The sequence below is a fragment of the Achroia grisella genome, unplaced genomic scaffold (genome assembly GCF_030625045.1).
Source record: "Achroia grisella isolate CSIRO2021 unplaced genomic scaffold, CSIRO_AGI_Agris_v1 utg1304, whole genome shotgun sequence".
NCBI classification, from domain to species: Eukaryota; Metazoa; Arthropoda; class Insecta; order Lepidoptera; family Pyralidae; genus Achroia; species Achroia grisella.
This window is the reverse complement of record NW_026712617.1, coordinates 825,667-851,013: the sequence shown is the minus strand read 5'-3', so window position 1 is coordinate 851,013 and position 25,347 is coordinate 825,667. Positions and strand designations below refer to the sequence as shown.

The following is a 25,347-nucleotide window of genomic DNA, read 5'->3' as shown; positions in this document are numbered from 1 at the left end:
TACATGAAACCTATGGATGAGAACATTGATCGCTGTAAGGTTTCAATACTTTTGATTTTTTGTTTTCAGTGAGTCGAGTGTAATATAATAAAGTGACTTTACCAATGTCAAATATAGTTCTATCACTAAACAGTTTTCTTGTATGCTGTCTTTTGGTTTTAGGAAATATTGAGATAGAGCAGACAAATTGCTTCATAAGATCCAACGTTGCCAACTTGTCACAAATTCACAAAAGTTGGCAACGCGCGAATGACGACTCTTGTGTTGCAAGTGTTCTCGGGCCGCGGTGCCCATTTACCATCAGACGATCGTCCGACTGATTGCAATTCTCGTTCTATATAAAAGTTGTTTTACTGATTTCTTGTACCTAGTGTTAAAATGTTACATACGTTATAACACTACGCACAAGAATCAGTATAACAACTTTTATTTATAGCAAGGTAGGTGATTTTGAGATGACAAAGTATTTGAATAGTCGGTCCGTTTAAAATTACGAACTTGTTGAGGGGAGAGGGCCGGAGGACTCTTCTTTATCCAGTGCGTCCCGTCGTGTAAAATGTTTATTTGTGATAGAGCATAAAATTAAAGCTTTATTTAGATTTTCTCATTGAGAATAAAACTTAAATTTAGAATATAAAAATAATAATATAAGAGAATAAAAATTAGTTTTAATATTTACCTTTTGTCGATTCATTTGAAATCTCATTCCGAGATAAATCTTTTGTAAGTATTAAAAAACCACAGATAGTTAAGTATATTACTAGTATTGTATAATTATATATATTCTTGCTTTACATTTTATTTATTTATATTATAAAATATGTGAATTATGTATTATTTTATTACTAACCTACAGATTTTAACATATTGCAATTTCATTATAGCAGAGATAGAAAATGCACTTCATTAAGAGGCTCTTTACGTTATTACACATGAATAAACTGCAACCAAATCACCCATGGACCTTACTTCTTAATAATATCGACGCAGCAATTTTCAGATTAAACAAAAAACCTATGCGAAGTCCAGCTGGTTTTTAATCATTTAGGTCTCACCTATACAGCACTAAAATTATCCTTCATTCGTAAAAAACAAAAGATATTACTGATCCACGTAACTGTTTTCAAACAAACTTCAGAATGCTTGCATTACCCGATTTTGATAGTTATTTTTTTGTTTGAAAGTTTGTGTTATTTATTTGATCCCATAAAAATTTAACAGGGCGTAAGAAATAGAGTTTAAGTTACCTTTAATAATACGTCATCTTCATAGAATTTGTAGTCTATTGCGTAAGTACCACAGTCTTACCTATCTCAGGCGCCAAGCAGTTCGTTTTGTAAGCTAAATTTTGGTTAAAGGGCAAGTAAACTACATGATAAAAGGCATGGCATTAGGGAGTATTAAGAATACTCCCTAATGCAAACGCAAGAGTAACACAAGAAACCGTGCGTCACAAGAAACCGTGCTATTCATTTATATGGGCGACGAATATCACATAGTTTAAGGTGGGCCGTAAGGAAGCATGTTTGTCATTGATTGCATAAAAAATGTGTTTTATATGCCTTCAATTTGTGTGTTTTATAAAAATATGTTAAACTATTGTTATTGTTGATATTTTCATTTTAATGTTATCTATCAATGCATAAATCGTTAACCAATAACCGTATATTCGTGAACTGATAAAAGTAATGTTATTATTTCTTTAAAAAAAAACTTATGGTGTCAAAGACAACACTTTAAATTTAATTAAATATTATTTATCTAATAGAGTACAGAAAGTAAAGGTAAACAGCGCTACGTCTAACGGGTCACTTGTGCGATTAGGTGTACATCAAGAATCTAATCTTGGTCCATTTTTGTTCCTAGTTTACATAAATTATCTCTTGTCATATATGTATAATGGATGCGGCAAAGAATTATTTTCCGATGATATTTAGTTTATTTTAAATTTCTTCATAGTGTAGTCTTATGGGGAAAATCAGTAGATAATAAAAATAATATTCATTTTACAAAAACGTGTTGCTCATACAATTTACTGTATGGAGAGTCGTGAGGCACATACTCTCACCATTGCTTCTTAATATACGTACTGAGAACATTTAAAATTCCTAATTGCAAAAAATATTTTACTATCCTATTTCAAGTATCATAGTGTTTTGACTCTTTCTTTCTGTTTAGATGAGGACAATACAATTCAGAAACATTACTTACATCACTTGCCTTTTAAATTATGCGATGTATGATATCCTTACGAAAAAAGCAATTAACTATTTCTAGTATTGTCTATAGTAACATTAATCTGTAAAGTTTAATTTAAAAAATAAGCTGGTAATTGAATTAACTAATTCGTTGATAAACTGTTATTATAAATGCATTAATATATAAATATTTTTTCAGTTATATCTATACTGGGAATAATAAGGATTATTAGAGTTCAGAATGAACCCCTGACGTATATCCATATCCACTGTACTTTCATTATTATGATCATTACAATTTTCATTCCAATCAGAATTCAGACCGATTCTATCAAAATTAATGACTTTCCTTATTATCTGAAATTCTGTTTATTTTGCAGTATATTAATCTACTACACAATCAAAAGCTTTAGTTTGGTCTTTAAACAAAAACTTTATTATTCTAGGAAAATATGTGGCATTACAGCTTTGATCCTGCTTCCGTGTTATCGTTGTTTAGTAACACAAAACTGGGAGTCAATTAATGTACGTAATAAGTAATTAAAGATATCAATTATTTCAATATAAGTATCTCTTTGAAAAAATTTAGTAAATTTATTAAATTACAGTTAATTGAAGGTAAGACAATGGCTTCTCTGTTGAATCCTATTTATCCATTAAATTACTGATTCTTTCCAATTAGGAACTTTTAGATATGACTAATATCTTTAAAATATCATGATTATGTCAGTCAATTCAACCTAAGCGCAGACGAGGGTACTCCAACTTTTTTTCTGCACCTATTTGTGGTAGGTATTTAACGTTTGTTCCATTTTAATAAATTGTATGGATCTGGACTTAGTACCCGTAATATCAATATAATCCAATACATTACTACAACCCACTTGTCAGATTCCAAACAGAATCATCGTTTGCCCTACTTCCAAAAATATAACCAGAACATTCGCAACAACGCGTCATTAGGAATAACAGCAATAGGTCGATAGGGAAATATAAAATACTTAATCTGTTAAATATGTTTCTGAAAAAATAATAAGACATTGTTGAGAGAGTTCACGTACAGTTGCTTAATATGCTGTAACGGGTGATGTCGTGATCGGGCTACAGCAGCCCACAGACGAGCAAACGTGCCCTACTGACACCGAATGAAATCAAAATGCGACGTCGCATCACATACTGAATACAAAACGACACAAGACTACATGAACACACTCATTCACTCACCGCAAGATGGAAGTTAAGCTAATTATACCTCGAAACTATTCTTGAAACATGTTCCGTGAGCTGTTACTATTCAGACAGTACCTAACTCCTAAGTCTGTTTTACACAGTCAACTCTATCGCAGGATAGCGCGAAAAAAACCAATGCGGCGTTGCCACACCGTGCAGCCGAGCGTACGAGCAGGTAGCCTCCACAATGCATACAACGTAATGTGTGTAGGTATTATTATACAACACTTGTCCTCTCCTAGAATAATGATATATCATAATTTTCACTAAGGCCTCATGTCCCAGTCGTGTCTTAGTAGATTCTAATTTGAATGTTTCTAAGTGCTATTTCATCACCACATTAAAATATAATTAAATAACTAGTATAAACATTATATACTTACCATGTTTATTGATTACGTATTTAAATTAAAATATTTTTCGCATAAATTGAAAAATCTAATGAAAATAAAATTATTGTCAAATTCTCTATCACTGTACAATCGTAATAGAGACGTAATAGGAAATGGTACATACCATTCGAAGGATCCACATAGGCGATTTTTAAGTCAATTCCTATAGCCTCCGGAGGTTTGGGTTCTGTGGAACTCAAATCGTAATCCATTTGGACCTCGGTCACGATCTCGCTCTTTGCCTGGCTCGTGGAAGCGACCAGACTCTGTGCTACACTCATTTTTGGAGCGTCTTCGTGCATTATACACGAATATCTAACGAGGCGATTCTACTATTCCACCCCACAGTTTTAAAAATATCACCTGCGTCCTTTATAGAAAAACTGTATCTCAAAAATCGCTTTATTTAAGCGATATTGCGTTTTAAAAACAAAATGTAGGTCTCTAGGCCACTTCACTTACACTTTGATATTCCGACCGACATAACTCGGTTTCAATAGACCTACCGTACTCATGACTGACATTGAAATATGTCGGTAAAGGGCAGTAAGAAATTAACCTAATTTTTACTAAAACTACATTATGACTTATATCAGTGGACATAATTAATAAATAAATATTTTATTTAAAAATATGTTTTCCCCCCTAAAATAATTGCTAAGAGAAGCAAAGGTTAAAAAAATATCTAAATGTACTTTCACGTCTTTATTTCAGAAACAGTTTTCTGGATTGAAAAATAATGAAAATGATGCAAAATAACTACGGTTGCTTATGAATGCGCTGCGTTGTGTAATAAATGACCGTTTCTATTGCACAATCCTTTCACAAGGGCTCCGAAAGTAGGTCAATCTTTATTGGGTATGATTGCAAATAAAATACTTTTTCTTAGTGGTTAAAATATATAAAACATAATATTAAAATTAGTAAATATTTTAATTGTACAAAAGATACACTTCATAGTTATTTTCCTAGTAATGTACAATTTTGGGATACTAAACCAAGTGTTATGCTTCCGGTAGCCGCCATCCAAGTGGTGTTTAACAGTCAATTGTTCACCAACCAGAGGGCGCTATACAGTAATTATTAAAACCTCTGATCGACAACGTAGAAAACTACATAACATATATCAAGAGAAATATGAACACGCATTTTATGTAATTATAACACAAAAAAATTATTAGATCTTTATTTTTTGGATTAATAATAGCAATACGTAAAATAAAAATATATTACCGATATTCATTTTACCTCATATTTCCATTCGTAGTGACATCTAGTCACCATTTTATGAACTAAACTGTGTTATTGCAATACATTGACGCTAGATGGACTAAATTAGAGTATCTAATTTTAGGTCATTATGTAAAATTATATAGATCTGATTTAGTTATTGATTTATAATAGGTACTGCCTAAAATACATATACTCCTCCTAACTTTCTTTTTAAAGCCTTATGCTCAAAAATGTTTTTCCAAACTTGTTCATTTTTTTTTTGTATTGATTATGCTTTATCAAAAATTACAAAACGAGACATCAGTTACAAATTATAAATAAAATTAGTATCTTTTAACTAATAATATAAATAACTAGCAAGACGCCGCGGTTTGGCATAGGCCTAATATTTGTTCAGCTTATTTATTTAGATAAGGATTAATATCATATTTTAAAAACAAACAACTTCGCAAATAATGTATTATTTTAGAAGATAGTTGAATACTTTAAAAAATCTTATTATAGTGGCTTAACCTTAATAGAGAGAGATACATATAATGTTGTCATGGATACCTTTTTGGAATTTTTTAAAGAAGCACAAATTCGTCTTACAAATATTTTGAGTACAGATAAATATTACATAGTTTTGAGTGACTTGAACCATTTATACAGCGGTAACACTCAAAATTAATATTATCTCCCTCATTTGGCACCGCTCCTATTGGTCATAGATCATAACCCACGGGATAATATACCAAAAAGTGAAAGAATTTTTAAAATTGGTTCAGTAGAACCAGACATAATCCTTTATCTCTTTATAATATTAGTATAGATACAAGCCATGAATGTCGTTTTACCTACATTCTCATGTTGCACTAGTTAACTTTAAGTTTTCGTTAGGTAAAAACATGTTTAAACTTAGGTTGCTAATATTTATTGAAATTGATATATTTAGGCATTACTCGTATCTTTTTTCGCGTTTTCTTGTGCAAATATAAAAATGAGTGTATATTAATTCTATGATAATGATACATAATATATATCTATAATAATGATATATAGAGTTAGTAATATGACTATTGTTGAGTAGATCTAGGATGTAAAAAAATAAACGATCATTCTAATAGATTTTTATATTGACATTTAGTGTACTAAACAAGAGCACCTTCAAGTCAATATTAGGGTTTAAAAATATATTACTATCTTATTCGATAAAAAATATTTTTTTATTTTAATCCGTAAGTAGACTATGGGACATGGAATACAAATTTAATGGTTTGGTAATAATTTTAAACTTAAGGTAACATGATATAGTAGACTTTGTATGAGCGTCTGCGTGGGTACCTCCGTCTCGCCTATGTCGACAGCTTAATATGTATGCGATGCGAGATATGACAACAATTACAGACTACTAGGGCTACTATTAGGGCATGAGGTATTTAGGTCTTGTTCCTTAGAAATACATGAGGACTATAACGGGCGTCACATGAGGATGAGATATTGTATGGTGTTGTTTATATATATTAGTGATGGTTACCATCAAATTAGCCAATAGCTTGTTTACCATTACAATTTAGAATACCAAAAACAATATTCCATAACATAAAGATATCTAAGTAATATTTATAATTAAACAAAAAGTAAAACAAATCATTTTATTATTTGTGTGTATAAACACAAAGACATAAAATTACATTCAACAATACAAATTAATTGCGAAACCGTTATTATTAATTTTACCCAAGGACTTATTATAAACAGTTGCTCAAAAAATTACATCAATCTTAACATAATCAAGACATAATATTATATTGATCTGCTACAGTAAATGTGTATATAAAATTCTCAGTACTATACAGAAGTGAGTACCGTTTTTAAGCGGTCTGCTTAGCTGCCGAGAATAACTCTCTTGAAATTATAACTCTTTGAATCTGAGAGGTTCCCTCGTAAATCTGGTAGATCTTGGCATCTCTCATCAGTTTTTCCACTGGATACTCTGTGTTAAATCCGTTGCCGCCGAAGATCTGGACTGCATCTGAAGCTGCCTTATTTGCGACTTCAGATGCGTGCAGTTTTGCCACTGACGCGAGTACAGTGTTTCTTTGACCTGTATAAACATATGTTAATGTATATATGTATTGTATATTTCATTAATACAAAACAAGAAATGTGGAAAGAAATAGTATTTTATTTCATCAAAAAAACCATCTTATATAAATGATAACAAATAATAAATAATGACATAGTTAGGGATTACTAGGTATTAAGGAATGATATAGGTACTATACGTAACCAAAAAGTCAACGAAACTCAGTTAAATTGATCAGAGGTAGAGTGTAGGTATGGTATATATGATCTTAGTAAAATGCGTGCTACAATCTAAGGTCTAATAATGGTCGGTACCATGGTCAACGAGCCAAGCAGCTTTCATCCACGCGAGCCGGGCAGTCTCTACGCCAACCGCCATATCAGCTAAGAGGAAGGCGACTGCCTGATGCTGGGCAATCGGGACGCCGAAAGTTTTGCGCTCCAAAGCGTATTTCGTAGCTTCATGCAACGCGCGATTCGCAAGTCCTGTGGCACCTGCTCCTACCTGTCATTTAAATACCAAATGTTATAAATAATTCACAGGAATGAATGTTTCGCCATCTTTTATTCATAAATATCATTGTTGATATATACACTTCACTTTTGTAAATTTATTATACATATATTTTCCATAATAATCTACTATAAACTTAAAATATCATTTGTAATACTGTAGATATAATATCATTTTTTTATTATAACAAAATCTCATAAAATCATTGTTACGTATTAATATCTATGATCTTACCGGAGGACGAGTCTTGTCGAATGCACCCATGGCAATTTTGAAACCGGCACCTTCGCCTATAAGTACGTTTTCCTTGGGGATGCGAACATCTTCGAATGTGATGCCACGAGTGTCCGAGGCACGCTGGCCCATGTTTTGTTCCTTTGTTCAAAATTACAAATAATTAACTTATATGAATTAGTAGAAATACTAGATGTACGAATATATATTAGTCATATAGATGATGAACGTAAGAGACAAAATAGGGTAGATTAAAGAATAGGTAAAAGGACTTATAGAATGAGAAGATTAGGTATTCAATTTCTCATGTATATTCAATTAGACATATACATAAGGTTTGTACATATATACGCAGTTTTATTATATACTATATAATGTTTCGTTTCATACATAACTACACGACCTTTATCTATGTTAAAGTAAAGGTAGATCTTCACCATCTCAAAGATGTTCCATATGCTTTTAGCTTTAAATACTCACAGCAAACAGATAATAATACTAATAATAAGAAGTTATTAGCCAATAATAAAAGAAATTCTAGTACACATGTTGTGGACATGTCAACTTTACAGAGATATACTTACTTTTCAGCAGAAATAATAAAGATCACGGTTCTCGGTAATAAATTTGTAAATCCCTATATCTGTTCAAAAATAGTTTGTTTAGCAATTGAGCAGATTTTCAACATTTATCAATAATGGGGATTATGTTGTATATGTTTAATTGTATTCACATTTAAACTTATCTTAATTTAATAGTATGTAATATATAAATATTGTAATAATGGAATACTGTATTTTGTGTGTGCGTTAAAATACTGCCTAAATAAAAGTATCTATTTATAATAAGAGAGAACTTCGTGACTGCAGACAGGAGTTTTTCAAAACAGTAATTATAAAACTGTTAAAATTGGCGAAATAAAGCTTTTTATTTATTTATTATATATTTACCTTGCGTCCAGGAACAACGCCGGGCCACTCCCTCTCGACGATGAAACCAGTGAAGGCTTTGCTTGGTGGGCACTTAGGATCAGGATTTGTGCGAGCAAGGACGAAGTACCTGAAATGAATAAAAAGAAAAAAACGACAATATTAAAAAAATGCCTTCGCGGAAAGTTAGTCAATTAATAGTACGGGTAGTTGTATATTTAAACCAATATTATTAATTGTTTTTTTCAGGATGTATAAACAAAACATTTTTTTTATAATTATCTTTAATAAAAACTAGCCTATGTTCATTCTAATACTTCCAGCAACATGTGTACAAAAATTCATGATGATCAGTTCCAAAATCAAATAAACATATAATTCCAAGTAATTACCAGTTGGCAACACCACCGTTGGTGATCCACATCTTCTGACCGTTGAGGATCCATTCATCGCCTTTTTTCTCTGCTCTAGTCTTAACCCCTGCGACGTCGGAGCCCGCGCCAGGTTCCGTCACACAATATGCCTGTAGTAATAATATGGTACATAAATAAAAGTTGTTTTCCAACAAGAGAATAGAACATTATCCATTATTAAATCATTTGTCAAAATGACATAGGCGTAAGTATATTTATTTTTCTAAATATGATATACTTTATAACTACATATATATATTACACTTCGATAATTCTAATTAATGTGTAAGGAGTACAAAGGGAGTGGCATAACGACGTGATGTCCGAAGAATTGTTTAAGTACCTATAGCTTATTTACTATTTCAGTTAAAAAAACTTACGGCTACTAGAGGTTCATCAATCAATCTGCCGAGATATTTCTTCTGTTGTTCCTTGTTGCCAGCAAGAATTATAGGTGCTTGCTGGAAAATCAAAAGAGCTGTACCAGTGTCCAGAATTAAAAAAAAATGTAATAAATTAGTAAAATCATAGATTAGTATTCAAATGAACAAAGCATTAAAGCATCTAATTGCAATGGAACACATGCAACTATTGTATCTTACTTCATTCCAGACAGATTGGTATTTTATCTGCCATCCAGAATTGGCATTCATTTTGTATAATTACTATTACAATAATACTACTTGACTATATAAATTTTTCTCTATTAATATTAAATATTATTAAGAATTTGTAGTTACCGAGAGTATAGAATGTATGTAGAGAGGTAATTCATGATTTGTATTCAATATTGTAACGTATTAGTAATCAGTATTGCATAGTCTTATTGTCCTTTTTTTTAAACTCATGAACGCGCACGACGATGCGGGCTCCACTAGTCACAAACTACAATTAAAGAGGACAAAACACAAACAAATAATATATCTAAGAGTATTGAGATAATAAGTACTTCGAAATAAAATATACACCTAACACGATTTTATGTATGGTCTATCGTTTCACGGCAGGTCGTAGAATAGAAAAATCTGCCATAGACGCTCTGAGACTATTACAAGCACTTTGTTTCTATCCTCTTAACAAACTAAAAACAAAATAACGTAAGTATCAAGGCCTTCAATCAAATGATGACTCTCCATATTATAGCTTCATGAGGTCACAGCTGAACTTACCTGCAAAGCGAGTGATCAGAGTATGTCGATGGTCTTATAAATTTTGCTGGAATACATATCAAATTGTAGATGTACAGGATCAAGAGAGGTGGCCGATTGCATTCATTTTGATGAGTCGTACAACATACAACACGTTACCAGGAGACTAACGCTATTAGTATACACTAGTATAATCTTTATTACTTTAGATAGATAGATAAATCCTACTTATGTACAAATTACAGACAGATTATAATTAAATTAGAGTAAAAATAAATATACAAACACAATAGAAGAAATGAAGGAACCCTTATATACAGCAAAGGTGGATAGGTCACCAATTCAGCATAAAGTAAGTAATTTAACGTATTATCCAGCAGTGACACAATAAATATTATTATCTCATTAAACAGACGTTTATATAAAAATAAGTTTCACCAACAAAGGTGTAACAGAAAAAAAAATGAAGTGAGGAAGTAAGCAAATCTTAGGAGGACCCAGTTAATTATGAACGATTTTGGCTCACAAACTTCAAAAATGTCATAATTTGGTATTAAGTGGACACTATTAATGCATATTACTTCTCTAGTATTATCTGAAAGAATACTGAGGAAGAAAAGCATTTCCTTGAGGGTCGTTAATAGTTAAACCACAATCTTAGAATAAAGTAAAAAAACAAGAATTTCAGAAGGGAGAAAAGTCATAATTGCACATACATCTTCAACAACGCTGCAGACAGGCAATAAATTAGAGATGGTCAGCAGTGTAGACAGAATGAGTTTAATTGTTATAATTGACCTGACGTTGAACATTTGAACAGGTTTCAAAATAAATTAGGAAGTTGATTTGGATCTTCATCATTATAATTAGATAAGAGTAATATAAAAAGCTTTTAAATCTATATTAGCGATAATAGCTATATTACATCGCTTAAGTACGATGCCTTAATCATGTGTAATTCTCAAATGTGAAGATGGCTACTAGACATAATTGAAATTCAAAGTATCTCAAAATCACATGTGAGTTACGTCAAAGAACGGCGTATGTTTTGCAGATGGCATACATAAGATAGCTAATCTATTATTTAAAATGGTGTAGGTATATCTTAAATATTGCTTAAAATCTAAACAATTATTTAACATACGACCCACCCACCACCTATAGAGAAATGACGTAAACAATTTCAAAAACCACATTTGTAAATATGTACACAATGTGAAAAACAAAATACGCAATGATATAATAACAGAGGTTATGGGCATAGTAATCAAACTGTTGTCATAAAAAGAAAATTACAACTGCGTAACAGCTGCTTATATCAGAATTTTCTTATCGCAATCAACTTGGGAAAAATAAAGTTTAAAAACTGTAGACAATACATACTCGACTGTTTAACTTTAATAGAAGTTTTCTTAGAATATTTTGTCCAGTGAACTCAATTTTCTTGCACAGTTTTATTTTATTTATAAGAAATTTATTTTTATTTAGTGTAGTTAGGTGATGCTTTAATTAAACCCTAGTTTACGGATATTTAAATCAGGAGTACCACTATTTATTTGATAATAATGTATATTTGATTTAATATTTCTTATTGTAATATATCATATTCTTGTGCAATATTATTTATTTCTGCAGTATATACTGTCTATATACATAGTTATACACTCAATTATATCACAGTTGTGACATTGTTCATACACTATCTGGAATGAAATATGAAACATTTATGGAGTGACATAAAATGATAATTCTTAAATGATATGAAGTGTCAATACATAACGACATGTAACTGTGCAACCAAAACTACTATTGCCTTCAAATTGTATGAGTGTATTTTTTTCTTCTCATTCATTAACTACAAAACAAACTACAATAGCAATAACCATTACAGAAACTATTGTGCAGCCGATATTTATAACGAATAGGTACGTTGCTAATAATAAGTAGGTTATAACTTTTTTTACCTTCACCAAATATTGATACTTATATTATGATATACACAAGTTAGTTTTATTGATCCGTATTGATCATCTGAAATATATAATAATACAATACACAGTATTATTAAAGGTTGGTCAAACTAATTTAAAACGCAAGTTATATAACTATAAACTATAATAATTTGCATTGTAAGGACCTTGTGATTACTAAAGCCATTCTTGATTAAAATCTGATTTACCGCATGCAATATAAAACTAAATAAAATAAAAAATACAATACTAAAATTTGTTTCAACTTTGTTTTCTGTCACATTATTTTGAAGCGAAAATAATACTATTTACATTATATTGAATGATGAAAACCAACCATAATGTGACATATATATTATATTACGTGTTTTCTGATTACTTTCTGGTAACTTTGATAAAACGAATCCTAGTATATTAAATCCTAATATATAAATAATGTTAACAATATGTATAAAATACATTCATCTGAAAATATTAATGTATATAAGTGTATATGTGTATCTAATGATAACGTTAATCGCTGATTTTAAAAAAGGGACTTCACTATTAGAGTTTAAACACATTATAACCGGTTTGTACTAAATGATTTCACCGTTCGATGTTTATTTTAAAATATATGTTTTTCTGTTTAATTCAAATGATTCATCACAGATTTAGCGCTAGCTTCAATGATACTAATAATATGGAAATGTAATATTAGTTATCTGTATTAGCGCTACAATAAAAAGCTAAGCATGGTCATTTACATGGCTATATTTTACTTTTATCAATATGTTGAAAGAATTGTAAACATAATAATAATAATTGTATAGTACTAAAATAAACACAATTGATTTTGGTGCACACATCATAGCAAGACTAAATAAATATTTGTTTATATAAGAAAGAAAACAGAAAAAATATATATACACAATTTGAAAAAATAATAATCAGAATGAAATTCTGTAGAGAAAGAACCCAGAACACTCACTCCAAGACCACTAGCTTCCAATGCCGTCATAATGCCAGCGCACCCGTAAGCGACTTCCTCGGCCACCAAACATTGTTCAAATACTCCCAATGATATACCACCTGTGAAAGTGTTACTATGAAACATAGAAAGACAAGACAAATGGATAATATTAGAGTGCAATCATGCTAACTGGTATAAATAATTCATTTTTATTTAAAACAGTATAAAGAGGAGTGATAATGAATGCAAATTATGTATCAAAATACATCCAAATGCTTTATAAAAATTATTAGCTAATTATCGTTGTTTATTAACAACCGTTCCTGGGAAAGTTCTATGGGATACAAACGAAGAATAGTATCCGGTAGTTTTAGAAAATGGCCTCAATTACTACCAAACAAAAATTGCCCTAACATTAATGAAGATGAGAGATACATTTATCAATATCTATTATATTAATATTAAGATCGATACAAAACTTTTATAATAAACAACAAAAGATTATTATATTAAATCTTTAGGATCATTAATTCCCGATGTTCATATAGTTTTTAATACGAGTATATAATAATTATGTTTACTTTTTTGAAAATTATCTGTTATCCAATAATTATACTGAACTTAAGTAATTCAGAATGTATTGTCACACGTAATAAATAATATACCTTATAAAATCGATAAATGCTTCCTAAAGACGGTTTTTGAAATTAAAAGAAGAACAAAGTGGTTATTCAGTACATACATAGAATAAAGTAAAAGTATATATAAATAAGAATATGGGTGTTCGTGTGTAATTCATGTGTCCGTGATGATCATTGTCGGTATTATATGTAGTGTAAAAGTATTTTATATTAAAATAGGGTGTATTTTTTTAAATAATTGTAATATTAATAGTAACAATTTATCTTGTTTTCGCCTGACTATTCAAGTCTAAGTACTGTGATCTGTTTAGCCTGATATTACATTAGACCCTATTGGTAATTATTTTGCCTTATTCATTTCGACATATACAACGACAGCATATTTCTATGTATACGCTTGCGGGGCACCAATGGAGGATTACAGGATGGGCGTAATGAAGTTATGTCAGTCAACCAATCGTGACGATTTGTTATGAATTAATAACGACGTTTTGTGGGAGCACGTAGAGGTCCATCTGACATTGCTAGCAATGGCGGACACTACTTCCCATTACTAACAGTTTCTTCCCCCGACGACCTCCTCAACGAAGACTAGTGTAGTCTAGCGATTTAAAATGTTTTGGTTGATCTCCGTACAATATAAACATTGCATTCATGAGTATATCAGTGAGTTTGTAATCGCCCAGTGTTGTTTAACATGTATCATGAACCTGTGTATGCAAAATATATACTATCTCGCATTTATTAGAGCCACACAACTTAGTATAGAAGTAGACGACGCAATGTAAATTATACAAGATTTTTTGACAAGATATAGTATTCTTCTAGCATTTGACAAAGACGATAAATTCCAGTTGAAATAATTTTAGTCGCTTACTTGTATCAAGAAACATTGTCATTGTAATTAGCTATTTCGGAACTATATTTTTTTCAGAACGATAAATAATATAAATATACTAGTAATACTTTACTGATATATATAAATACCACCATATACACATTTATTATAAATATAACAGAAGATTGGCGTAGTAATAATTGGCGCCAATTTATTCTATGAAGAATAATATAATATTACATAAATTGTATATGACACAAGGCATAAGTTAATTAAAGAATTAAGAAGAATCTGATAGACATAAACAGTATATATTGCTAACCCCAAATGAAAACCAATTCCAGATGCAATATATGCAGATAAAGCGAAAAAGCAAATAAATTTCCTTCAATGGATAGTATTGACATTGAATCATTCTTTTCAACTCACACCCAGGTTCGTGCCTCCAATAGCAGTAGTTATTCCTGTACACCCAAAGGCATATTCCTCACCAACAAGGCATTCTTCGAACACTCCAAAATCCCCAACACCCCCTGAAATAACACTTTTTATCGGAAACCAATAGCATATCTATTCTATTCTTAATTTCCAATACGCATATAGAGTTTGTTCGTTTGAAAATAGTTACTGATATATGGAATAGAAATACTATCTTCATAATAGATATATACAGCATAAATATATAGCATTCTTATGGTTATTCAGCATTTTATATATAAATAAAATCACACGCATTCACTCTTATCTCATCTTACAATAAAAGGTTTGTTAGTTGTATTTCGACATATGGGTAATTACAATGCAATTGTAGGTTCTTTTATTTCGTAACTTCGTGTTTTAAGTATATAAATGTCTAAACCGTATTAAACATTTTCAATTCCCAGCCAGTTACAATAAATAATATTATAGTTATATTTAATACTGAATTATGAAATGAATAATATTTATAAATTATAATTATTGTTATGTACCTTCACTGTACCTACAATATAGTTCAGTCTATACTAAGATTCATAAATCCGTCCAATTTAAGTAATAAATTATATAGTCGATATTTTGTTTTCTTCATTTCCTAAAACATATCCCATCGGCGATAGTAAATACTTTTTATATTTAAAAAGGTAAAAAAAGTACGTTTACATCTCTAGACAAAATGAGAAAAAGCTATATTACGTAATAAAAAGAAAAAAATACATCTAACCGTAAATGTTGATAATCGATTGCTTTAGATCGGACAAAATTTACCAATAAACATTTCCCTTGTCATATTTTATAATAGCAATCTTTATTAAAGTGAAATTTTAAATATGTATTTGATAATGTGATCGCACAAAACGAAAATTCTCACTCCGACTTCGGTGATATATATCGCTGCCATTATTCCGGAACACCCATAGGCAATTTCTTCACTGACGAGGCAACCTTCGAATACGCCTAGACCCAATCCCCCTGCGAAGTCAGGCACAACGCTAATCTAATTGAATATTTTTATTAAAAACAAATATAGATAAACTTTTCTTTATTTAATATACTCATTATCTATATTATTCAGGCACGATTGTATAAAAATATACTATATTATATTGTATACAGAGCGAACGGTGTGTGTTATATGCCAACATCAGAAAACGTTCTAAAAATCGATCTTTGGTCATCACATCCTCTAGGATATTATTCATCTAAGTCGCATCCTCCTTCCTTCATATAACAGTTATTCAAATGGTGATGGAATTTGTTACCGATTATACCCTTCACATTCATAAAACTTGCAAAATTCTAAATAGTACTATCATTTTGAAATATGTATTGATATTGTAAATACCAACATATATTTCAAAATGCAAGCAGTATATAGCAATAAGACTTATTAACGTAGATTTGCACGTACAATAATAATATAGACAGAACAACATCGTAAAAGGCGGTAAGGGGAATAAAGCTCAATCTACCACAAAAAATATATAGCTAGTCTTTGATTAAATCAAGTTCATGACCACAGTACTGAACGTGCTTAGTAGGGTGTAGATCCACTCATGTGGTGAGAGATCTTAGCATAGCAGTTTATAATTATGTACATAGATAAATATTTCTGTAAAGCTTCTCATCTAATTCCATAACTTTTTTAGTATATAAAACAAAAGGAAGTAGTAAATTTTAATAACAATGAAAAGAAAAAACACTATTCTTGACATGAATATCTTTACATAGTAAAAAATGTATTTAAAATATTTTTTAAACTACGCAAACGATTTTAAAGCAGTTTTTAGCAATAGATAGTGAATTGTCAAATTTTAGTCGAATGTACGCTTAAAAAGAAGTTCTCACTGCAACATTGTTGATATAAATCGACACCATTATCCCGGAACAGCCGTAGGCAATTTCTTCATTAATGATGCCATCTTCGAATACGCCTAGACCCATTCCCCCTGCGAAGTCAGATACAACGCTATTCTGGCTAATAACTATTATTAACAATATGAACATAATGTAGCAATTATAAAAGTTAAACAGTTCAGTCTAGGCTCAATCCGTCTGCGAAGATAAATAATATGCTATTCTGACTTACGAGTAATATCTATTTGAATATTCTTTTAAAAGCAAAACGTAAAAATTAAACTCATTTAAAAATATAGCATCTACAATAATCTACATACAGAAATAGCTAATAACTTTTATACAATAACGATTATAAAAAAATATACTAGTTTCAAAAAATTACGATACTTCCATACAACCTTTCAGCTCCCCTCACAACTACTTACAACCCTTTTGTCGTATTAAAAATTAGCCTATGTCCTTCCTCAGGGTTTAGACTATCTGTGAACCAAATTTCATTAAAATCGATTTAGTAGTTTTGGCGTAAAAGTGCGACAGACAGACACGATTACTTTCTAATAAATTAGTAATGAAGTAAGGTTCACATCATATCCAGAACGACCGGTGCATGTATGGAGCCTATATAGCGAAACATTCGAAAAATCGACTACCATATCTATCGACGTAATCTCTCTCTCGCCTCTCAATGTTATCCAGCATATCTATGTACATCTGTAGTCATCACATTCTTCATACATCACTTCCATTCAAGCGAAAATACAATACTATTGTTACTAACTGTCTGTTTTTTTATATGAATAATCACTGTGGTGTGTAAGATAGTTCTACTGTATAATAGATACGAATCCACAATTTATACATAATTATTTTATTTTATTAAATAATATCTATTTAATAGACGGTAGAATAAAATCCATAATACGCTTTTTTAAAATTTACAGATTAAGTCACTAGAGACACTTCAGGGCCTCAATTTCAATTGTAATATTTTTTTTTATTTAAACCTTATAAAATACGTATATTCGGAATACTAACATATCCATTTTATAGTAATTGTGTAAGATCATTATCATTATCAGTATAAAACGAATTTTGTGACCGACAAAATATGGATTCCTAAAGATGAGAGAAAGAAAGAGAAAATTATAGGAAATGATAGCTATTTGTATTTCTTTTTGTTATATGTGATAGACAATATATTGTTATGAGAGTTACTTATGCATGTAGAACTTTAATTAAGAACCTAAGTAAATTATGACATGGTTGTATCTTGGATATCGAAGGGGTACTTTGGGTACGAGATTATCGTTGAAAATTATGGTTGACAATAATATTCTATTCTGTTCACTACGATTTTTTAGATTATAATACATTACAGCCTAAACTGAAATATGCTATTCTTCAAGATATCTTCGGAAGCGCAGTTTACTTCATAACTTTTTTTGTAATATATCGACCGGGGGCAAATAATTAAAGAAAGAAGCCTCTCGCTCCCTGGCTATAATAGGAAATGTCGAAGCTGGATTGTTAAATTAGAATCCTGAACCCTGTTTATTTACTAGCTTCTCTAGAGTTCCATTATTAAACTTTGTTGTATAAGATACATAATTGAGAATAAGTTAATTATTCAATATGGATCATTAAGTATTCAAAATATATAGACCCTCTTGGTGTTCTAAAGATTTGTGCCTCATCCATCGTTCATACATCGTTTTAGAGAACAGAGTTTAGAAAAAATAGAGTTACTATAACTTTACTTCTTCTCTAACCAGAAATTAACGTTTGCAATTAGCGCATGATACGAAGCAAATCCTAATATTATTCATGTATATATTTATACTATAATACATTTTAAGTAAAAGACTCGAATTATATATTCATATATCACAATCGATGGTATCACAGCCTTTGGGCTAATTCCTTTTTTTCAGGCATTAGACAAGACTCAAAGTATTATTTCTCTTAAAGTATTGACAAATCAATGGTAGAACAACCTAATATAGCACTTTATCACATTGTCTCCAATCCAAAACTAAAACAAACTGACACATTTATATTAGTTGTAGCAATGATAATTAAATATTGATAAATTAGAAAAATCGCAATTACGGCTTATCATCCAATAATAAGACTTGTTATTACAAAAAAAGTCCTATATATAATTTAATGCTGATGACAATACAACAGGCTATTTTTTATATATCTCTCAATCGTCTATAATCTGCCATAATAACTTAAGTAAATTCGTGGGCACTATTCGCCCTTATTAGGCTTTAATTATCTAATGTTAGGGCTTACAATCAACAAACATAACACAGTCTTGTTTATGCAAACATTTGTCATTGTGTGTCTATACGGCCTAACATGTTAATAAGCATTAATCATATCGCAAATTAGTATAGATATCATTACCACAATGTACGGGAACGTGTCCATTCATAAGACCGAGTTCCCAAGCCTTCTTGAGAATGGGCCATGGGTATTCACCAGTCTTGTCATATTGCGCCGCAACTGGTATGATTTCTTCCCTCGTAAACTTCCTAGCTAGCTCCTGAAGTGCTTTCTGTTCATCATTCAACTCTGAAAATTCAAGCGTATTAAATTAGTTAATATCTATTGTTCAAATAAGTCACATAACAATATTTAAAGGAAATTACAGAGTACAGAGATAACCTCTATACGGTATCAAATTGTGGTAATCTAGGGTATAAAGAGCCATGGTAATAAAAGTCAAATAATTTACACGATTAATTCATTTTACATAACACATCGACGAAAGCGTTATTTAATTTTGCGACACCCTCTTGACCTAACCAGATCTGATGTTTTGTAAGGGCGTTCTAATACGTTAAAAAGGTGCAGGTAGTTAAATTATACAGGTGTCATATATTATTCAGACTTATTCATGTATATCTATCAATTTTATCAGGTACAAATTACGATAGTGAATACCGTAACTTGTGTATTTGTATCAAGTACAGTTACAGTCTATTTTTTTATGGAAAAATATTTTTCATACAATAAATATCACTACAAGCATACACTTATAAAAATATTAAGTATGTTTATCAGTTATCTAGTACATTATTACAGTTCAAAATCTGATTAGTTTGAGACTAATATATAGATGGCGGCGTGTGATATGTATAATAGTATCATTGTAATTTCAATGGATTACCCGCTTGAACGTCTATGAAACAATAAAGATTAAAAAGCCATTAATGTAGTAATACTATATTTTAAATTAATGTTTTAGTCTTAGTCCAAATTCCATGATTAATAAGAACGTCAGTACTTCGCCAAAGATAAGATACAGTACTTATATCATTTTATAGTTGTCACTGGACTCCAAAGATAAGATTATTATGGACAAATAAAACCGTAAATTGTGATCGAAGGTTGTTATAATTTAGATAATGATGCTTAAGAGATTTTCTCATTGATAATCCATAACATATTACATAATCTCATTAGCTGTGCAAGTTGTTAATTACTATCGTTCATGACTATCAGTGCAAAAACTACAAATAAATAAGACAGTAACGTCTTATTAATTAACATCGTAAAATAATAATAACAGGACACATAGCAACATCTAGTTAATCAGAGCTTGTGTTATAGGTACAAGAGAACTGATAGAAATACTTATCGCATTTTTTTGTAAATACATACATAATATATATACAGAAAAATACTCAGGCCCATAAAAACAATGATGCTTATGTACGAAAATGGTTGCTGAGGTTTCAAACTTGTGACCGTCCTAAGTAAAACGGTGTGCTAAAACGCTAGATCACTGAGACTATAAACGTCGGAAATTATATAAAAAATAAAATTATATTTCAAATCAAATATAAATGTTATTCTGATGAAAGAGGAAAACACTCAGATCCATAAAAACAATGATGCTTATATATAAAAATGGTTGTTGAGGTTTCAAACCTGTGACCATCTAAGTAAAACGGTGTGCTAAACCGTTAGACCACTGAGAGTATAAAAGTCGATAATTATATAAATTATATAATTTGAAATGATATCAAATATAAATTTTATTCTGATGGAAGAATAAGTAGCATTTTTATAGAGGGTTTATTAATTCCTGATCTCTTTTCTGATTTTTATTATTCCTCCTAAATTAATAAGTTCAATTCAGTGGGAGCTTAATAAATATGATGAATAATGTAAGAGTTGCCTTATGTTTGTACCAATTCTTAGACCACAAATATCATAAATAAGAATGTGGCGAAAAACTTTGTATGAATTTATTATATATGTTAGATACATCCAATCCAATAATGACAGTCCAATAATGTAATAATATATATTCTATAATAAAACATAGTTGCTTGTTGACCAGAAATCCATAAGATCAATAGGACTTAGTATTGTCAGTTACGTTCATGTTATTATAAATTATATTAATGTTACTGGAATAGCAATTAAATGACAATATACATAAACTTTAAATCTATTGCATGGATACCTGAGTTTTATTTGTAGGACTAGGTAAGAGGCATGACATCTGGTCTTCTGGCTTAGCAACGCATGAGTGGTATCATGGGTGTTACATTATATTTTTTTTTTTATTTTTACACTTTTTTGCACCAGTTACAGAAAATATTAATTACTATAAAAATATGTATAACAATGACGAGTACAAAAGGCGGCATTATCGCTAAGCAATCTCCAATTATAATGTGATGTCCATAGTGCTCATGTCTATAGGTGATGTTTACCGCTTACTTTCAAGACCATTAGATTGTTTTTCATTTCTATTATAGAAAAGACAGTTTTGCTTGAAGCTACACTGAAGAAATATTATTAATAAAAATTGACATACCAAAGCAAAATCCTGTCGTCGGAATAGGTTTGGCTGACGATAATGTAGCTGATGTCGACAGTTTTTTATATATGGGGCGCGTAGCTCGGGCCAGCTGTAATTAAATTCATAGAATACATTCATAATAAATATACATCTTTAGTACACACAGTTGATGGTTAAATTAATTATATTTTAACATTTCTAATATATTACAAATGCCTGTTTTAATGCCTATATTTTATGGTAATACTCTGGCTCAGTGCAATGAATAGTCAAGATAAATGAAATTAATACAAACTAACTGTGGTGTATTATTGTACAAGAGAGATAATGTGGTTAATACTAAAACTTTGTATAATAATATTGGACACATCCTTAGCATTTAAGCCTAATATTGTCTTCAAAATTATAATACAAAAATCTGTGAGGTATAATCGGTAAAATCCAATCATAGTTATTATTACAATAACTGGAAATTTGTATGGTTTTAAAAAATGTTAACTGTAACTCTGGAATTATTATCATAAGATTATGTTGATAACAATATGTTCCTTGATATTCTTAGTACAATTATCAATAGTCTGGTATCTTTTGCATTGCATACATGTCATTTAAAAATAGTTTAAATATTTCAATAGTGAACCATTTATTTAATTTCTAAATATGACAATCCTGTACAGTTTAATCAATATCACTGTGACACTGTATTTGGTAGTCTTATTAGATTATATCTTTATTAGATTTAATAAAACAAAAAAGTACTGTAAAGACACAGCTTTTATTTTCTGCATTATATAATTTTTTTCTTTTAATAATCAAATATGCAAGTTTCATACATATCAAAAGAATTTACTTTCCTACATATATTTAAATTACTTGTTCTAAAATTTGCTCTAGATTAGAGTAGTATAAAGTGCCACATATTACAATGAGTACACTTAAAACCAGTAATTTTTAGTAAAACTTAAAAGAACATCTATTCTAAAGAGCAACACACAAGTTTCTTGCTCATTCTACATGTTATGAATCTGCGTTCTGAATGAGTAGTAGAATAAAAAATATGACTATTCAAAAGTGCTTATATTTAGTTTATTTGAATAAAGATTATTTATATTTCTATTTAAATCTATTCATATAATTGTAATGTCTTTATTATGTTTTGACTACAAGATCATTAAATTTGCAACTCGATTTGATTATATAATTCGACTAGCTGCCGCATTGTACTTCGGTACTACAATGTGGCATGTGGTTATTATAATAAATAGGCCTATTAAAACATTAACTATGAAGTAGTTTTCTAAGAATTACAACAGATTTATTCATTAAATTGTTAAAAATGATCAAACTTATTTTACATTGATTCACATGTCTGTTATATATTCAGTAGAACTAGATAGATTATTTCAAATTTAATAATTACATTTAATATATAATAAACCAATCAGTTTATCACACGTGAGGTGACAAATGAAAGATTTGTACAGTTGTATTTTATATACTGTAAGAAAAGTAATTTAGCTACAATTAATTTGCCCATTGCTAGTAGTATATACACTTTTTTTATGTAAAAAAAAGTGTATATACTACTAGCAATAGCATAACTTGATGCAGTTTGTGATGTTATTTGATAAATTGACATGATAACCTGTCAATTTAGTCTCTGAGATTACACAACAGACTATTTAATATTATTTGTTAATATAAAAAATGCCTTTCAAATGGTTTCCTTTTTATGTAGTGTAATTTTTATATAAATTAAATTACAGTTCATTCATATGAAATCACTAACGAAGAGACAATGTGGTAAACAATTTCCCACAGTGCTATCCATATCCATTGTAATTTCATAACTACCTAAAAATTTATTGATTACAGAAAAAACTGTGTGTACTGACAATGTATATAGGCTAGTATGTCTAATACCAATAATACATGTTTCAACTTCTTAATTTATTCTAAATTCTTTCTGAATAACCTCACAAATTTGTGATTTTTCAAAATTTTACAAAAATATAACTAGTCTTTAAAACTCAATAAAAAAACAATAGAATCTTATACAGTTAGGGGAAATTTATTAAAGGTTCTATATATCAATTCTAATAACATGTACACCGTATGGTAGGAAATATGCATATAAGAGAAATGATAATGTCTGATTACCATAATCATAAGTTTAACTAAAAGGGAAGTGACCATATAGGGTTAACTACAACAATTTCTACCTCATTTATATAACATTTAAAATATTACGTTATAATGATTTACTTGTGAATTATTTAAACAGCATATGATGAACGGTAATAAATACAGTAAACTGTATTCGACATTGTACTTTGGACTTTTGAACCCAAGTAACTACTTGCAGTGCAATGGTTATTTTAGGATAGCGATAACAATCCATAGGTACATCACTAATATTACGTCAAATATTTCATCTTATAGACCGTGTTTTACATGTTATACATTAATATATTTACTTATCCTCAATTGTGATAGAATTCAAATACTGAAAAATAATCTATTAATCTCACCTGTGTTAAGGGATTCATCTTAAACTTTGATGTTAATTAACTACAATTTATTTAAGTATAAAATTAAAATAGGGACTTTGAACTTATAATTAACAATACAAACGATATATCTATTCAAAGTGAGAAACTAAAGTAAAGGACAAATTTCAAGCAAAAGAAACCAATGCGTAAAAATGTCAATTTCTTTAAGTTACTGACATCATTGTAACTTCATGCAAGTGTCAGTCAACCTATCCTAATATGATACAGACAGCGAAAATTACATAAAAATTTGAATAAAACGATTAAAAAGTAATTCATTCATTTATGACTAGTTGTGCCCACGGTTTCACCCGCGTTAATTTAAATATAAAATATAGCCTATGTATTATTCTGATGCATATGGTATATTACTGTAAAGTTCAAAATCTGTTCATTGGTTTCTCGTGAAAGAGTAACAAACATCTATACTTTACTTAACTGTCTGAAATAACCAGTAATGGCAATCTTTTTCTGTCCTGTAGGAGACAGGACAGAAAAAGAGGTTACATAATAAATAGAACAGTATAGATGAATTTGTTCGTTGCTCTGCACTTATCGGCACGCTATTTCTACGAACTATGTATATAATAATTTGTATATTGACTATTGTATCTTTATATTAATTGTATTGTTAGTAATTATATTATGAATATTAAACTTGTTGCCGTACCTTATCATTTTCAGCTAAAATCTTAGTTTATCACGCGGGTCATTTCTTCATCGTAGTACATATATACACAGTACATAGACATAGCACAGAACAACAATAACATTTCTATAAATAAACACAGTAAGTGCATCTTTATATTTTTTCAAAATCTCTCGTTAGCAAAGTAATCAGTTGTGTACAAGTAAATAACACACAATAACTAAT

The 25,347-nt window shown here is 29.8% G+C and overlaps 1 protein-coding gene across 3 annotated transcripts; it reads right to left on the bottom strand.

Moving 5' to 3' along the window:
• Window positions 1-6,673: 6,673 nt before the first annotated feature.
• LOC131855098 (medium-chain specific acyl-CoA dehydrogenase, mitochondrial) lies at window positions 6,674-24,593 on the bottom strand. 3 transcript variants are annotated; one of them, XM_059206320.1, is made up of 10 exons: window positions 24,453-24,593; window positions 21,937-22,030; window positions 19,509-19,676; window positions 16,108-16,208; window positions 9,591-9,671; window positions 9,190-9,320; window positions 8,819-8,927; window positions 7,869-8,009; window positions 7,436-7,625; window positions 6,674-7,139 (listed from the first exon to the last, which is right to left on the bottom strand). In XM_059206320.1, exons 1-10 carry the CDS (start codon window positions 24,468-24,470, stop codon window positions 6,907-6,909), a joined length of 1,266 nt encoding a protein of 421 aa, XP_059062303.1. In that variant the 5' UTR covers window positions 24,471-24,593; the 3' UTR covers window positions 6,674-6,906. The 3 variants fall into 3 exon arrangements, with proteins under 3 accessions (XP_059062303.1, XP_059062301.1, XP_059062302.1); XM_059206318.1 differs by lacking the exon at window positions 16,108-16,208 and adding an exon at window positions 15,189-15,292; XM_059206319.1 differs by lacking the exon at window positions 16,108-16,208 and adding an exon at window positions 13,299-13,399.
• Between the last annotated feature and the right edge of the window lie 754 nt (window positions 24,594-25,347).